Source organism: Staurois parvus, unplaced genomic scaffold, assembly GCF_062004578.1.
Source record: "Staurois parvus isolate SC_StPar_1 unplaced genomic scaffold, SC_StPar_1.0 ptg000613l, whole genome shotgun sequence".
Classification (NCBI taxonomy): domain Eukaryota; kingdom Metazoa; phylum Chordata; class Amphibia; order Anura; family Ranidae; genus Staurois; species Staurois parvus.
The window spans coordinates 1,396,153-1,414,959 of NW_028318409.1; the positions used below are offsets into that span (position 1 = coordinate 1,396,153).

General features: G+C 41.0%; 1 protein-coding gene across 1 annotated transcript; it reads left to right on the top strand.

Annotated features, from left to right (window-relative positions):
• Positions 1-2,019: 2,019 nt before the first annotated feature.
• Positions 2,020-5,735, top strand: TPBG (trophoblast glycoprotein). Its single transcript, XM_089693095.1, has 2 exons — positions 2,020-2,298; positions 2,669-5,735. Exon 2 carries the CDS (start codon positions 2,921-2,923, stop codon positions 4,109-4,111), a length of 1,191 nt encoding a protein of 396 aa, XP_089549221.1. The 5' UTR covers positions 2,020-2,298; positions 2,669-2,920; the 3' UTR covers positions 4,112-5,735.
• Positions 5,736-18,807: the final 13,072 nt, after the last annotated feature.

Sequence of the window (18,807 nt, forward strand, 5' to 3'; positions counted from 1 at the left end):
ACCTGATTTGGATGTAAATACCCTCAAATTAAAGCTGACAGTCTGCAGTTAAAGCACATCTTGTTCATTTCATTTCAAATCCATTGTGGTGGTGTAAAGAGCCAAAAATGTTAAAATTGTGTTGATGTCCCAATATTTATGGACCTGACTGTATACTGCCATTTGTAAAAGCTATAACTTTCACGTAGACCAATTAATTTACATGTACTGTATTGGGATTTTTTTTGCAAATAAATATAGCAGAATACATTTTGGCCTACATGTTTGATGAAATTTGATTTTTTCATTTTTTACTGGATATGTTTAATAGCAAACAGTCAAAAATATATATTTTTTAAAATTGTTGATATTTTTTGTTTATAGTGCAAAAAAAAAAAACTCAAAGGTGATCAAATACCACCATAAGCAAGCTCCATTTATGGGGAAAAAAAAGAACATAAATTTAATTTGGGTGCAGTGTTGCATGACCACACAATTGTCAGTTAAAGTAAAGCAGTGCCGTATCGCAAAAAATGGCCTGGTAAGGAAGGGGGGGTGGGAGTAAATCCTCTGGAGGGCAAGTGGTTAAAGGGTGCCTCGGGACTGTCCATAATTTTAGAGGGTGCATCGAGACTGTCCATCATTTTAGAGGGTGCCTCGGGACTGTCCATCATTTTAGAGGGTGCCTCGGGACTGTCCATCATTTTAGAGGGTGCCTTGGGACTGTCCATCATTTTAGAGGGGGGCCTCAGGACTGCCCATCATTTTAAAGGGTGCATCGAGACTGTCCATCATTTTAGAGGGGGGGCTCAGGACTGTCCATCATTTTAGAGGGTGCATCGAGACTGTCCATCATTTTAGAGGGGGGCCTCAGGACTGTCCCATCATTTTAGAGGGTGCATCGAGACTGTCCATAATTTTAGAGGGCGCCTCGGGACTGTCCATAATTTTAGAGGGCGCCTCGGGACTGTCCATAAGTTTAGAGGGTGAATCGGGACTGTTCATCATTTAGAAGGCACCTCGGGACTGTCCATCATTTTAGAGGGTGCATCGAGACTGTCCATCATTTTAGAGGGGCCTCAGGACTGTCCATCATTTTAAAGGGTGCATCGAGACTGTCCATCATTTTAGAGGGGGGGCTCAGGACTGTCCATCATTTTAGAGGGTGCATCAAGACTGTCCATCATTTTAGAGGGGGGCCTCAGGACTGTCCATCATTTTAGAGGGGGGCCTCAGGACTGTCCATCATTTTAGAGGGTGCATCGAGACTGTCCATAATTTTAGAGGGGGGCCTCAGGACTGTCCATCATTTTAGAGGGTGCATCAAGACTGTCCATCATTTTAGAGGGGGGCCTCAGGACTGTCCATCATTTTAGAGGGGGGCCTCAGGACTGTCCATCATTTTAGAGGGTGCATCGAGACTGTCCATAATTTTAGAGGGTGCCTCGGGACTGTCCATAATTTTAGAGGGCGCCTCGGGACTGTCCATAAGTTTAGAGGGTGATTCGGGACTGTTCATCATTTTAGAAGGCACCTCCGGACTGTCCATCATTTTAGAGGGTGCCTCGGGACTGTCCATCATTTTAGAGGGGGCCTCGAGACTGTCCATCTTTTTAGAGGGGGCCTCGGGACTGTCCATCATTTTAGAGGGGGCCTCGGGACTGTCCATCATTTTAGAGGGTGCCTCGGGACTGTCCATCATTTTAGAGGGTGCCTTGATTAACAAAAAGGTTAAGAAACACTGTATCAGAGGAGAAGAGGCTGAGTCTTGCGGGCTGAGTCTTGCGGGCTGAGTCATGCGGCCCGAGTCCCGTGTGTTCCCTCCCTCATAACCGAGGTGTGTTGGAGTACAGACGTGAGCTGCGCTGCTCTCTCCATAGCGGAGTGTGGAAAAGTTTGGGAGTAATGTTCCTGTGAACACATCGGAGCAGTGCACATTCATGAGATGGGGAGGGGGGGAGGAGAGATACACGAGGAGCTCCCACCAACACAGGGATGTCCCCAGGCCGCCCCCTCCCGGTCACAGCTCAGGACGTCAGTATACAGCCCTCCCGCCCGCCTTGCCCCAGGAAGCCCCGTGTATTGGACACACGCCGTACACACCGCTGGAGCTGCAACACAGGAACCGCTGACCGCCGTCCTTAGCTCCCCTCAGTCCACCCCTCCGGACAGGCGTGCTGATGGTATCTCCCAGAGAGGCTGGACCAGCAGGCGGCAGGAGAGCGAAGTAAGAGGCTGCTGTGAGCGGGGCTGGATGTGGAGGAGCTGCTGCTGGGAGACCAGTGCCAGGAATTCCTAGTAAACAAGAGGAAACTGCAGGTAAACTCCTAGGGACGGGTGCAATGCATGGCTGCGGGGGGGAGAAGTTGTAGGAGTTTGTAGGTGGACCTCATACTAGCTCCACTTACCTCCAGCTTGTGTAAGAGTTTCTATACTAGTGGTTGATGAGTAAAATGTGTGCATTTAGAGGGAGGCAGGCAGGAGGGGGAAGGGGCTAGTCATTGGAAGATGATCAAGGGCGTGGAGGATGTAACCTGAAGCCTGAATTAACCCTGATGACAGGAGAGGACTAGGCAGGAGGACACACGTTTTCCTAGGCAAGCAAATGTTTGATGATGAGGGACGCCTTGGTCTAGGATGGTCCTGACGTTGCTGTGTCTGAATATTCTTCCTGATTGTCTCCCTGCAGGTTCCTTGGAAGTAAACCCTAGTGAGAAGTCTACCATCACCTGGGGGAGCCGAGAAGTGGCGTTCGGCGGTTTAGGAACTGGCCTCAACACACAAGCCCTTCCCTGCTACCCTCTGCTCTTCCTTTTCATCCTGCCTGTTGCAGTCAGATTTGCAATTCGGGAATTAAAGGAGAAACACAAGACCGTAAGACAAAGCCCCCCTACAAGGGGCACGCTGGGTTTAAAGGCTAGCAGGTTGGTTGCCAGGGGACATGCTTTTCTCTGATATTCCCTGTCTCCCGGGACTCCTGAGGAGGGCTCCTGGATTAAGTGGACAAAGTAGGAAAGGTTCACTGTTGTTAGTGCTGACCCTTGTGCATGGCTTGGGTGGTGTGTGGTCTCAGGCTGAACAGCAGTGCCCAGCTTCCTGCGAGTGCTCCGAGGCAGCCCGGACTGTCAAATGCGTGAACAGGAATCTAAACAAGGTGCCTAATAACCTACCTTCCTATGTCACCAACCTGTTTATCAATCGAAACAATATTGAAAGCCTGCAGGAAGGGACATTTAACCAGACTTTGCCAGACCTGTCCAGTCTTAGTCTTAGCAGCAACCACCTCCAGGAACTGGGGAACCAAGTCTTCAAAAATCTACCCAGTCTGAGGCAACTGGATCTTAGCAACAATGAGCTGGAGAACGTAAGCCATCTACTTTTCCAGGTTGGTCCAGGTCTCTCCAGCCCACTCCTAGAGCTGAACCTGAGCATCTCTTTATACAATTCGTCTATGATAACCCTACTGGCAGGTGCCCTGCAATATGGTGGGCTGAGGAACCTCCAGAAGCTGGATATGAGCGGAAACAACCTACTGTATGTACCTGATGGCATATTCAGTTCAATGCCAAATCTAAAACATCTTGACCTGAGTAACAATTCCCTGGTCACTCTCCAAGATGGGGTTTTTGCCAATCTCAGTAATCTTCAGACTTTGGATTTGAGGCACAATTCTCTGAAGCATCTGAAGAACACAACACTTTTTGAGTTCTCCAGCCATCCAGGCCTATCAGTTCTCCTCGGTGATAATAGTTGGGTCTGTGACTGCAACATTGAACCTTTTTTTAGCTGGCTGAAAGAGACGACTGTAGTAAAGAACTCATCCATCTTGGTTTGTGTCTCTCCTGAGAAGATGAGGGACACACCAGTGACCGCCCTCAAGATTCCAGAGCTTGAGTGTCCCCCTTATGTTACTGACACCAGCTTACAAACATCCTATGTGTTCCTGGGCATAGTGCTAGCCCTTATAGGAGTCATCTTTTTGTTGGTTTTATATTTGAACAGAAAAGGTATTAAAAAGTGGATATACAACATTAGAGATGCATGTAGGGATCACATGGAGGGCTATCACTACAGGTATGAAATCAATGCAGATCCCAGGCTAACAAACTTAAGCACAAACTCTGATGTATAAAAGTTTTTTGTTTTTTTTTTTCCAAATGAAAGCAACACTTAAACTATGCATGAACTTAATGTACAGATAATGCATCTATCCCTGAGCTTGTTCTCCTTCTCACTCCCTGCTGGAAAAAATAGAACACAAACAAAAACAAGGACTCCATGCAGGGCTTTTGAATGCCTCCATCTGACTGTGAAGTTTTATTGCTGCATTATAATTTACTCTGTATTTCAGACTTTGAAATTTGCATGCTAAACATCCATACATAAAGACTAGTTCCTTTGCTGTTCTTGTTGCAGGAACACCATTCATGCAAATGGATTTAAAAAAAAAAAAAAATAGCACAGCAACAATTTGTGGGTTTTTTTTTTTTTCCTGCTTTTTTCCTATTTGCCAACCAAGTTACCAGTCAACAATAACTGCCTCAACGTTTTTTATTTCATGATATATGTAAAACTATGTTGTGGGAATCCAACAGGAATGCAAATCTTTGCATGTACTACATGGGGACTTACACAATAGTTAGCATGTAAAAGCTTTTTTTTTTTTTTTTTTTTTTTTTTTTTTTCTTATTCTTAATTAGGAAACATCCACAGTAATACTTTTGCACTGTTTTTGTAAGAGATATGCAGTTTATATGAAAGCGAAATTTCTATAAACTGCACCTAACTTTTAATAACTCAGACTCAATAAAGAATATGTTAAAATATTTGTTGTGTGGACATTTTCTGCCAAAAAAGATGTGTTTTGTACTTTGTAACTTTTGTATATCGAGCAAGGCAAATGAGGGAGTTTGCAGTTTTTGTTTTGTTTTTTTTGTTTGCTAAATGTTCATCATTAGAGAGATGAGTACCACATTCTATAAACAGTATCATATTAATAACTCTCTGAAACCATGAAATGACTTGAAAGCTATTATAATATTACTTTGAATATGAACTATGCCATTATCTTGTATACAGTATAAGGATGGGTTGTTATGCAGGCACCTGTAATATTAAAAAAATAATTAAGTATACAGACAGTCTAAGCAATACAAGGGAAGTGGCAAGCCCTTAAAAATGTATGTGTTTACAAACACAGATTCCCTTTCCTAACATTTATTGTACCCAAGTAAAAAAAAAAAAAAAAATCACACAAGTAAAAATGTTTTTTGTTTTTTTTTTATGTTGATAAGCCTGGTTGGTCTAGCAGGGGTTGAGATTACTTATCTGTAGTTTGATACAGTCTGAACACTTTGTTCTTGTTGGCATGTTCTTCTGTAGAATGCAAACTTGTACAAAAGTCTTTTTTTTTTTTTTTCTTAATATCTTAATTTGCATTACAGAGAATTTAAAAATTTTCTTGTCTGTACGTAGTACTACTGTGTAATTTAAATGACTCCTATGAATGTGGAAGGGACAGTGGATATGTTTAACTTATGAATTTTGTTAAGGCACGTAAGCTTTGATTGTATTAGAATGTAACCTGAAGTATACAGACATGGATACTGTTTAGGTATGTCCCACAACGCTTTACATCTAACTATGCAGATGTGAACACAAAGTTGAATGACAAGCACTGCCTGTATGCTGGAGGTGTGCTTGAACAGCAGGAAATGTACTGTGCTTTAAATATAGTAATAAACGGTGAACTAATATTTTTGGTGGTACAGTTTTCAATATGAAGATTCACTTGGTTATCATCTGTATATGAATGTGTTGTATTTGTACTCATTCAAGGGTCATGTTGATATACAAAAGTAAGACTTGCTATAGCACACATGTAATGATAGCAAGTGTGTAGTTTTCTTTTTTTAGGTGTTTATAAACTTTACTATACAAACGCATAAAAACAAGTCTTTTGGAAGTGTGAGTGTATAAATATATATATTGCTGCAGTTTGTACAGTTCCAGACATCACTGGCTAATATAAAGATTTAGCATTGTTACTAAATCCAATCTCTAAACTGGCCATACATTATACAATTTTCCTTTACATTTACCAAAACCATACAATACGAGGTCAAACTTAAACACTTTCAGTTTGTTTGCAATCAGACATCCCCCTGCACTACATAGTTGAAGGTAAATCTAAAGGAAATTGAATAAAAACATTTTAAAATGTATTGTCAACTTAAGAAAATTCAGTAAGTTAGGTGTCTTCTGTAATTTTACTGGCTTCCTGTCTCCTGTGCTTTATGCAGACCTGTACTAAATTGTGAAGAGCAAATAATGAGAAAACCAAGGGCAGTGTGGGGTGTACAGGTGACAACTATACATAATTTAGTGTTTAATATGTGTTATCCAAATTGCGACCATCTTTCCCTGAACATCTCATTCAACATATTCTGGATAAAAGTTATTAAATGGGCTTGTACATATTTTATTTCAGGTCTATGGCTGTAATGCCAGGTAGAGGTCATTGCTTACATCCTTTTACAAGCCGGCAGGTCTTTGATTTCCCCCCCCCTTAATACCTGCAGCAGGGTAGAATGTGCACAGTTTACTCTAATGGTGTTAATTGTAATTATTTTATTACAGCTAAAAAAAAAAAAAAGGATGCCAAGGTGGGCTCTCTAGCTCTTTATATTGCATCCTTAGTGACTTTTGCAGTAGAGTGATATGACCTTTTTCATTTTATTATTATTACACAGGATTTATATAGTGCCAGCAGTTTGCTCAGCGCTTTACAATATAACGGGAGACAATACAGTTCAATACAAGAGGGAAATGAGGGCCCTGCTCCTTGAAGCTTTTTATGGATTTTGCATTACCTCTGTTGGATTTTGTAATATAAAAATATAATTTAAGATGTAGTTGGAGAGAAAAGTCTTGTGGTATGTCAAGATTGGCAAGGTCTATTAAATATTGTGGTCTTGATTACACTCCTGTTCTCTGTATGCATAGTGTAAAATTCTGCACCACAGAGAAACAGTTATGCTGTTAAAAGCTTTGCAGCACTGTGTTCCTCTGTTTAAATCCAGGTCAGGATACTAACTGCATGGAGTGTGCATGTTCTCCTTGTGCTTATGTGGTTTTCTGCTGGGTACGCCAGCTTCCTTTCACACCCTCAAAGACATGCTGGTAGGTTAATTGTCTCCTGTCTAAATTGGCCGTAGTATGAATGTAAGATAGGGACCAAGCTCTGAGGGCAGAGACTTGTGTGGATTTGGAATGTATAAAGCACTGAGTAAATTGTTGGTGTTATTAAATACCTGTAATAAAGAAATGGGCTATTCTAAAGAAGTGTTAAAAAAAAGAAAAGGAAAGCCTGTGAACATTCCAATGCTAATACAGTTTGTATTGACAGAAAGCTATTTTCTCTGATGGTGAGCCAAGCATCAACTGTATATTAAAATATGCAAGCTTAAGATCATCTGGTTTAGATATCCTTCCAGAATACCAGAGAACGCGTTATGGAACACTTTGTAAAGCTATATCCAGTATATGGATACTGTACCTAATTTTGTTTCTTTCTCTTTCCTTAGTATGTATATCAAATTACAAAGCTAAGAGGCTTATTTTAATAAGGTAGTGCATTGTGCAATAACTGTGCAAAGTTTAACCCGTCACTTTTTAGTTTACTTTATTCAAATGAAGAAAAAGATGGAGCCACCCATGAGTTTAGGTATGTCAATGTGGGGGTGTTGGGGTCAATAGGTTTTCATTCCTCAGAACATATAACCCTTACTGCTTTCATAATGCGCCTTCTTTTTTTTTTTTTTTTTTTTTAATGTTAGTTTAAACTCAGATTTCAATTGGTATAGTAAAATCTGGTACAAGACACTAATCACAATGCTTCATGTCAGCACATGACCACTTAAGAACTGTCGCCTGTGTCATCCATCATTAGACTTTGTGAGGCTGTAAAGGAACAGCACCATAAATTGTTCAAATATTCGTGGAGCTATATATTAATACACCTATTTTTACAAAGAGTAAGTTAGAATGCAAAGTAACCCATATTATCTATTTTTTTTTTTACTTTTTACATTTTGAAAAAAAAAATCAAAATTGATTAAAAAGACACTAGAAGATTGTAGTTGTGATTCTCAAATTTCCAGGTACATGTTTCGCTGTCAATGGTCTGTGGAGCCCTGGGTAAACCGGAGGCAGGGCTGTAGTCACTCCAGCTGGGCAGACATTAAACTGATATATTAAAAAGTTTGTGTACGGTTTTTTTTTTTTTCTCTTTTCTCAAATGTTTTATGCTCATCCAGAAAGAAGTGTGTTACTATTGTGTTGACAAGTATCCTTATAACAAAGCTGGTCTTTTCTATTTCCAGACAGTTGCATACATTAGACTGAGACCAGGTAGTATTACATTTAACATTGTTGCATTGCAGATTAAATTGAAACTTCAGCTTTGTTTGAAAAAAAAAATCCATCATCCCTATTGCGAGAATTTTTTATTGTGGGTTGCTTTATCATTGTGTTCTAGATATATTACAAATGCCCCAAGGGCTCTGAAATTGGAGGTTCTATAGGAAGGATGGAGATGAGGTCGTGGACTATTAGTTCTGTGTAATGTACTACAAAGATGCTGGACTTATTAATCATATTACAAGCCCTAACCAAGTACACAGCTTGTCGGAAAGTACACGCTTGCTGGAGTCATCTAACTTAGAGGAGAGATAGATACAGAGCTGGTTTTTCATGAAGGCAAAGAGCACTTTTTTTAGGATGTTGTTTAGGCTAGAGGAAATCGCCAAATCACTCTAGAAAGGGACCATTTGTTTGGTGGTTTAGTCTTGTACTGGTTTTGTACATTTTTTTGCCCAAAAGGTTAGCCACCAAGTCAAGAATACCCAGATATGCAGCATAACCGTTCTACCTAACCTATCTGTTCCTAGATTCATATTATGTAGCTCCAGATTCTATAGCTTTACATTTTACAGGGTGTTCCAAAAGTCTCCATATATAGGAAAAATTAACAAACTCATGTTTTGTGAGTGGGAAGAAGCCTTTTGTGTGTAGAAAGAGGTGGCCAACATGTAGAGAATATTTTGTAATCAAAATTTTGTACATAAAGGTACATTTAGCTAGAATTTTAAATTTTCCCTATGTATGGCAACTTTTGGGACACCCTGTATTCAGAATTCTGCTCTTGGATACTACTGAAAAACTTTGCAACAAATGTATCAACTAAAAAGAACATTTGTGCGGTGTCCTAGCCTGCACTTGCAGACTTGTGCTCCTGTGACATATTTGCTTTGAAAGTCTGCTGCTTTCTTTTCTATTAATTTCTAACATTATTCATATCCTCCTTATGGAAAAGGTATATCTGGTTTTTAGAACTGGTACAAATAGAACTATTTTTAATAGCTGTGTTTTTTTTTTTTTTTTTACCTTTTAGAGTGTATGAACTATTAACATTGTATCATTATATTTATAAGTTTTTATTGCATTTTTATATATAAAAAAAAAAAGATTATACACTTAAATCATAAAACAGAGTCCAGCTATTATATTGGTGTACATGGAAGATTATGCTAGAAATCGTTAGATGTTCTGGCAAAACCTTAGTCTGAAAATGACTAATCACTGATGGGCAGTAATGCATGCCAGGGGCGGACTGACAACTCATGGGGCCCCCGGGCAATATGGGATCATGGGGCCCTTGTGTCCTTGCCCACACTCAAAGCACACCCAAAAAAACCTATAAAAGGTACCAGGGGCATTTCATGGGGCCCCCTACTGACCCCGGGCCCTCGGGCAGTGCCCGAGTGTTCGAATGGTCAGTCCGCCCCTGTGCATGCCTGACAAGTACTACGTAGCCTTAAAATGCACTTGCTGTGATGTGATTGCTTTAAATAAACTTTTGGAGTATTGACCACGGATCCATGGTGTTATTTAGGCTTCTACCAGTTAACCTGCTGGCTGCTGTTACATGGTCCACTTCAGACACTGTCCAGGAACTTGTGCAATGGGAATGTTGTGAGTGATTTTTTTTTTTTTTTTTTTTTTTCCTGATCAGGCAATCTCCATATGAACATATGGAATACACGTGTGAACTGTTTTACATGCCAAAAATAATGTATACCTATGTTCAGTCAATTTCTTCAGACAGCCCTGCCAGGCAATAAATCCAGGTCCCGAGTTAAGCAATACTGACTGGTCAGGACTGTAATTGGAGAATGGATGAGCAGGGTGTTGAGGTTGCCCCTGTTGTCTGGGCTCCTTTAAAGCACTTTTTAGTATTTGACAGCAGTGTGCAAACTATCAGAGCTTTGATTAGCTCCCACAGCTCACCCCCCTCTTTCAGCCTGCCTGAGTGCTGCTGAGCATTGGAGGCTGACATCCAGACAAATTCAGGTACTTAAACTAGATACATTTGAAAATACATTTAACATTTTTCATGAATACATAACTGTAGCAATTAATGTTTATTATCTTCCCAGAGTTCAGCAAGGCTTGTGACATATTTTTAGAGTTTTAGTAATAATTTATTTCAAACGTGTTGCCTGGTTTCATTTCTTCGCTGTGCCAAACACTTGACTGTTTTCCAGCTTTATAAAAATGCCTCTCTATTCTATTATGTGTAACTTGCATTGACTAGAGTACTTAAATGGAATAAAAATAAAGTGCTAATAGAGGGATTGACCTTAGATGGCCACATTTTATTGACATGGAATGAAGCTGGCATATTGTTAACCTGCAGATGTCACTGTTGATACTTCTGTGTATGATGAAGTTAATGTTCACGTAAGCCTGTTCTTGTGCAAATGTGTAAACCAGAAAACCCCATCCCAGCTCACACTTATTTAAAACACTAGACACCACAAAATGCCAGTATGTAGTGTATACTTCTGCCTTTGCATTCAGTCCCTCCACAGCTCCCACAATTGCCTGTGTTTCCTTACAGTCTGAACATAGGACCCCAGACTGCATCGCACTGAGCTGTATCCTCAATAACCTATTGCCCTTAAAGTAAAGTTGGTAAAATGGGAGGCATTGTACCTAATATTCTGTAGACGCATTCGTATATTCTTTGTGAATACAAATGTACTTTTTTTTTATTTAAATACTACAATGTAAAAAGAGAATAACTGGCTGAAATGTTGTTTGAATATAACCTATCACCCTGCAACTTAAATCCAAAGACAAAAAAATAGAGCAGGTTTCTCAACCAGGGTTCTGCAAGAAACCCCCTGGAGTTCAGCTGCTTTTGTAGCTACTGCTATTAGTTCTGGGCCTCCTGGGGAGCTCGGATACCAGTGGCCAGTGCAGGGATGGGGTGTGGACTGAGTGGAGTGTATCAGCCCTAGCCTGTCAGTGCTGATAATGGCTTTTCTTTGTTTCTCAGCCACCCGGTGGGGATCTGGAGCCTCAGAGTCAAGATGGGCAGCTGCCAGGTGGTGATGCCCAAGATGGAGCATGGTACCCTGGACTCCTCTGGACATTGTCACTGATTATTACCTGTGCAAAACTTTTTTCTCCTGAGCACCAATGTAATTTTTTTCCCAGTGCACTAATGCAAACTTGTCTCTGAGCACTTATCAAAGTTTTTTGTTTTTTTTTCCCCCTGAGTACCATTGCAAATTGTCCCTGAGCACCGATGCAGCTTTAATGTAAAGTTTTTTTTTTTACCTGAACACCAATGCAACGCCTTTTTTTTCCCCTGAGCATTGATACAATTTTTTTGCTGAGCACTAATGCAAAGTTAGAAACCCTCCTACCTGCACCTTTTTGTCTTTCACATGCATAAGCTGTGCATTGCTCATATTTGTGTTCAAACTTGAGGCATGCAGCATGGCACTGCACAGATTAATGCATGACCTCTGGCTATAGTCTGGAGCTGACACTTTCTGTGAAGATATTACATATTCCACAGTTCCAGAGTATCTGTCTAGCACTTTTAAGGTGAGAACTAAACAGTAATTAGATCTGACACATACAAATAGGCAGAGAAATTAACAGAGAAATCACTGTTCAGTCTTTCATAAGATTAGCACTATTTGTGCATATTTGTAATACAACACAGCAGAAATAGGGAGGCATGGACTGGATGCTGTATGACCCAGAACAAGTAGTTACCTCTGTAGTGAGAATAGACAAGCTAGGTGAATGAATACATGGACATATGGGGATCCGTCAGTCATAACATTATAAACTGCAGCTATAGCATCTGAGCCTATCATTCCAAGGTAAGGTAAATGAACAGCACAGGGAACAAAACTACACTAATACCTAGTTAAAAAAAACAAAAATGCAATGCATTTAATGGTTTGCATTGAACAGTATAAAGTTGGAATTTTACAATGAGCAGCAATGAAGAGTTAGTGTACTGAGCACAAATGTACAACCCTGGCTAAAAGTTTTGAGAATGACACAAAGATTAATTTTCACAAAGTCTGTTGCTTCAGTGTTTTTAGATTTTGTGCCAGATGTTACTATGGTATACTGAAGTATAATTGCAAGCATCTCATAAGTGTCAGAGGCTTTTATTGACAATTACATGAAGTTTATGCAAAGAGTCAATATTTGCAATGTTGACCTTTCTTTTGCAAGACCTCTGCAATTCACCCTGGCATGCTGTCCATCAACTTATGGGCCACATCCTGACTGATGGTAGCCCATTCTTGCATAATCAATACTTGAAATTTGTCAGAATTGTTTGGGTTTTTTCTTGTTCACCCACCTCTTGAGTTCTCAATGGGATTAAGATCTGTGGCGTTTCCTAGCCATGGACCCAAAATTTTGATGTTTTGTTCCCCAAGCCACTTGGTTATCACTTTTGCCTTGTGGCAAGGTGCTCCATCATGCTGGAAAAGGCATTGTTCATCACGAAACTGTTCTTGGCTGGTTGGGAGAAGTTGCTCCAGAAAGATGTTTTTGTACCATTCTTTATTCAGGGCTGTGTTCTTAGGCAAAATTGGCAGTGAGCCCACTCCCTTGGCTGAGAAGCGACTCCACAAATGAATGTTCGCAGGATGCTTTACTGTTGGCATGACACAGGACTAATGGTAGTGCTCACCTTTTCCTCTCTGGACAAGGTTTCTTTTGGATGCCCCAAACAATCAGAAAGGGGATTCATCTGAAAAAATTACTTTACCCCAGTCTTCAGCAGTCCAATCCCTGTACCTTTTGCAGAATATCAGTCTGTCCCTGATGTTTTTCCTGGAAAGAAGTGGCTTCTCTACTGCCTTTCTTGACACCAGGCCATCCTCCAAAAGTCTTCTTCCCATGGTACATCCAGAGGCACTCACACCTGCCTGCTGCCATGCCTGAGCAAGCTCTGCCTTGGTGGTGCCCTGATCCCACAGTTGAATTAACTTTAGGAGATGGTCCTGGTGCTGGCTGGATTTTCTTTGGCATCCTGACGCCTTCTTCACAACTGAACCTCTCTGCTTGAAGTTCTTGATGATCCGATAAATGGTTGATTTAGGTGCAATCTTTGTAGCAGCACTATCCTTGTCTGTGAATCCCTTTTTGTGCAAAGCAATGATGACTGTACGTGTTTCCTTGCAGGTAAATGAATATTTGTGTAATTCTCAAAATTTTTGGCATGTAAATTTAGTGCTTTTTGGGACTGTCATTTTGATATTTCTGTAAATAAAAGGTTGAGATGCTGCACTAAAGGAAGGCATCCTGTACCCATGCAGCACTCCAAGGTTAGGGCACATAAGCCTTGATTTTTATTAACGAAAGTTGACTTGAAAAGTACCATCAGCCTCAATGTCCTCAATCACCTGATGATAGCTGAATCACCTCAATGGGAAATGCACTGAATAAAGAACAAACATTAGCAGGTTACAAAGATTTTCAAGCATATGAGAACATAGTAAAATAATTTTGGTGTAAATAAGCACATTTTACTGTTCATTACAATCTGAATATGGAAAAGCATGTACAAACATTTACAGTATATATATATGTGTATATATGCAGTGAGGAAGTTAAAATTTAAATACCTTCTGAACATTTGTGGCCAGCAGTAGCTATGTAAATCACAGCAGCCAAATTTTCTTACATACTGACAAGCAAAATATGAACAAGCAAATCATGTGAGCAGAACAACTGGAAATAGCAATAAGGAACACAACGGGGACATATCCATGTATTTACTACAATCATTCATTCCTGTGGCTTCTGTTGACATGGGTTAGTCTATCCAAATATCTGAAACATAAGAATGATGAATGTGTTTAACAAATGCATTGCACGGTTCTTTGTAAGAAGGCTAAACTTCTGTACATAATCTGAAGATCCATAAAAAGACCAATTTCTATGCAGAATACAACACTTGGTTTATGTTGATGCTGAATTAAATTTAAATGACTAACATCCATCAAATAACTGCATTTGTAGAAATATACACAGTGGCTAATTGGTTAGCACTTCTGCCCGGCAGTACTAGGGTCGTTGGTTCAAATCCTAACCATGGCACCACCTGCCTGGAGTTTACATATTCTCCCTCTGCCTGCATGGGTTTCCTCTGGGTATTCTGGTTTCCTCCCACACCCCAAAGATATGCTGGTAGGTGAATTGGTCCATGTCTAAATTGGCCCTAGTATGTGTATGTATGAATGTAAGTTAGGGACCTTAGATTGTAAGCCCCTTGAGGGTTAGGGACTGATGTGAATGTACAATATATATGTAAAGTGCTGCGTAAATTGATAGCGATATATAAGTACCTGTAATAAATAAGTAGGCTACCATTGCTGTCTGACTTCCGTAAATGCTTGTTTTCTGTTTGTGACTTTTATACTTTGAATTACTATCCTGGAACAAGCATGCAGAGGGTGAAATCAGAAGTCTTGATTTGCACTGTTGCGGGTCATTGCCTAAAACAAGCATTGAAGCAATCAAATGAGCAGGGCAGACAATCATATGGCTTTGTTTAAAAAAAAAGATCAATTGGTCATCTACTGTAAACCGGACCCTTTTAAGTAAAATCCCATTCAAGTGTCTGTAGGTATGTATATGTACAGTATATGTGTATATAATATACTTTTTTTTACCATCCATGCATCCTGAGGTTTACAGTAGCATGCAGCATGGCTAGCCTGGTCATCTTATGTTTCTCTGCTGGAGCATCACCCTACCTAACTCCCAATAATAATAAAAATCCTCAAAATTTGTCCCTGTCTCAAAATAAACAAGAACAAATTCAATAGACCGAGGAGTAATGCGCGCCCTGCATGAAGCCAAAATTCTCTCTTCACCACTCGCCACGCAATCTTTAATGGAGATCTGGTGTAGACACACTGCGAGTCTCTGCCAAGGTCTATGGGACTTGGCAGAAACTCATTGACATGCCTGTGCATACACTGGACCCCTCCGTGCATGCGCAGACAAGCTGCAGTTCTCTGCCAGCTCTTTTACAAATTGCCTCCTGGGATGTCTACATCACACATCCCAGGAGTCATTTTGCAAGACCTCATGCATACGCATTGGCAGAGACCCATGGCGTGTCTGCACATGCACTAGAGCCCACAATGTCATTTTCTCCTATGCAAGACTTAATAAAAAAGTAAAAACTTTTCTGTTTTGGTAGTCTGCAAATGTGTAAGAGGAGGAGGCAGGGAAAAGGACCTTGCTAGCATAGGTGAAGGTCCACATTCAGCAACATAGCTTGGTCTCCGCGCTGCTCCCAGCCCATAAATGGATTGTAGAGTAGTAACAGAATAATGATGTCATCTCTCAGCATGCCCCTAGTCAGCACAAGTACATATAGCACAACTGGTTAATTTTGCTGCCCATCCTTCTCCCATTCTGAGTGGTGCTTTACAGAGATTTCAGTTGTTGTTACCAGGTATTAATACTAGTTGCAAAAAAAAATGTATTTCTAATTGTGACATAAGTGCATTTATAAGTGTTTGTTCTTCATTGTGTGCTGACGTTCAGCTTTGATATAATCATATGATCAGTACCATTTGTAGGATATGAAGCCATGCATCAGTTAAGACAATTGGAAAAGTATTAAAAAGAAGGGAGTGCCACGTTAGTTTGTATAGTCCATTAAAAGATTTTAGTTTGCAACAGCGAATGCGTTTCAGGATTTCGATCAATCGCACTGTGCTCTCTCAGTCTAAGTGTCTGCCTAGGTGTTTGTATACACTTACCAGGATTCCAACGTATGGTCTAGGATGGTATCCCTCACCATAGGGTTATTCTACAAGTCCTGATGAAGATTCCTAAAACATGTTGGGTGTAGCAATATAAAATCTTTAAATTTACTGTACAAAGGAATATGGCACTCCCAGCTTTACTATAATTTAGCAAACTCCTCTGAGGGTCCAGCAGAACACCATGAAGGCTGAAGAGCATCCTCCAGAACTGCACACCATGAATAATCACCATAGGGGTCAGTGCTCCTATACCACTTTAAAATATTTGTCAGTGCTCTTGTTCAAACTTGTTCCTGGTCAGTGACTCCGTAGAAATTCATTGGATCAATATGGCAACTAGATAACTAGCATTCTCCACAAGAAAGGCTAGCATTGGCAGCCTACATATCGTCTATGTGTAGAAATCCTGTGAAACTGAACTCTGGGCAAACAGCTGACTATGGAGTTGAACTGCATATACATAATATGTTTACTAGCCAAAGGATTTGTAATACTGTTCAATCAGTCCTATAAACTCGATAGGTCCATCTGCATAAAGGAAAAGAACCTTACAAGGAGACCTTTTTCTATCATTCACAGATTAAACCATTGACATTTTTATTAATATATCACCTTTTGCCATATTTGTAACATATCTTTTTATAAGTTACCATAGCATTTTATTATGCTTGCTTTTCTAAAAGTGTCAAAAAGTTTTACATTTCTCTGTTGCAACTTTGGTAATAGTACTCACTGTTTCTGATTTTCTAGAATTCTCATATCCTTGCTCTTGTAAATGGTAAATGTCTGAACAAGGCTTAAAGTGGTATCAAATCTAAAAGCAAATGTATTCTATTGCAGCTTACCAATTCTTGGATGTGATGGCTGCATTAGTTTTCTTTTTAGGCTTATTTTTCCTTTATTTTCACCTGGTGATCTGGCCAGTAAGTCTGTTATTTTTTAACTTCCTTTAACAGACCAAGCTGTCCAGCAAAAATGGAAGTTAGAGGGTTGAGAAAAACCATTTAAAGTATATGTGAACCCTCACCTTGTAAAACAACCCATTTGCTGTAAAATAGAAATGAAAGAAAAAACATTTGTGTATACATATAAAACAATATGAGTACCTTCTTTTTCCTTTTTTATAAGTGATCACATATCCCCTGTTCTCAGCTGGATGAGTAGTTCAGAGAGGAGAAACAGCACACTGATCTTCCCAGTAAATGGCTGCGCAGGGGAATAGTCGTGTCAACACAAGTTTGATCATAGGAGGAGAGCAGACTGAGTACCAATCACAACTAGAAAACCAACCATACTGTGCTCTCCTGCCTAGAGTGATCAGTTTTTGGATTGTCGGTTGACATAGTCTTCAACACTGACAGGGGTGCTTACAACCAGTGGTGTATTTAGGTTTTGTGCTACCCTAGGCAACAAAAAAATTGGACGCCCCCCTCCCCCCACTCCCCGAGCCAGCATCTGCCACCCACCCGACCTGTTGCCGTGCCCACCCCTGCTATAGAGAGATAGGCTGACCTTCACAGCTCCGGACATTTCATTGCCCTCCCCTCTCTACGTGGCAAATGTCAGGAAGTACCAATTTTTGGATGCATGCCCCCCCTCAAAAAAAAAAAAATTGCACTTGGCTTTGTTCCCTACCCAGCACACACAGTCTACTCTCTCTCACAGCTCAATATTCTGTGAGAGGGAAAGTGAGCTGATTGCATATGCTCAGCTACTCATTTCTGTGCCCTTCCAATTCCATCCTGCAGATCCCCAGTAGCACCACCTCCAGCCAACATCATCTCCCTCCCCTTCCCCAGGCTGGGCTCCCTCTCTCCTCCACAGTCAGCACCCGTCCCTCTGCTCCATTCTCCCCGAATTCCCATACAGACAATGGGCAGAGTCAAGGTAAGGTCCACTCCCAGGCAGCACTCACAGATCAGCGGAGGTTCCCCCTCTCTTCCGACTCATGTGTGCCCTACAGATCTGGCTGCTCAGTGATCCCAACTACTGGGGGTGTGGCTGGATAAAAGAGGGGAGGGGTTGGTTAATGCTAATATCAAATGGGCAGAGCAAGTCTAGCTGAGCTAAGCAGCCCACACATCACGACACGGCATCTGCAAGTGATTCGGCAAGGGGAGTAGGACACTGGACACCTTCTCCCCCCATCCACCAGCAGGCTATCATGGATCAGATCCATTCCCATGCAGGTGGCGGAGACATGCAAGCCTAGATAATGGCTCTTGGGCGTTACTGCTGACAAGGGGGGCAGTGCCGGTGCCGCCCCCCTGAAAAATGCTGCCCTAGGCAAATGGCTTGTTTGCCTCGTGGCAAATACACCCCTGCTTACAACAGTCAGCTTTTATTCATTGTGATAAAACCTTTATCCCAAAAGAAAAACGGTTGCTGTAACTGCTTAAAAAGTGTTAGCTGGAGGTGGGCTTTAATTATTTTTCAAGTCCATTAAGTCCTTAGCAGGGGTGGACTGACAACTCATGGGGCCCCCGGGCAATAGGGGATCATGGGGCCCCTGTGTGCTTGCCCACACTCAAACCACACCCAAAAAAGCCCATGAAAGGTACCAGGGGCATCTCATGGGGCCCCTTACTAGCCCCGGGCCCTCGGGCAGTGCCCGAATTTCCGAATGGTCAGTCCGCCCCTGGTCCTTAGTCAAGTC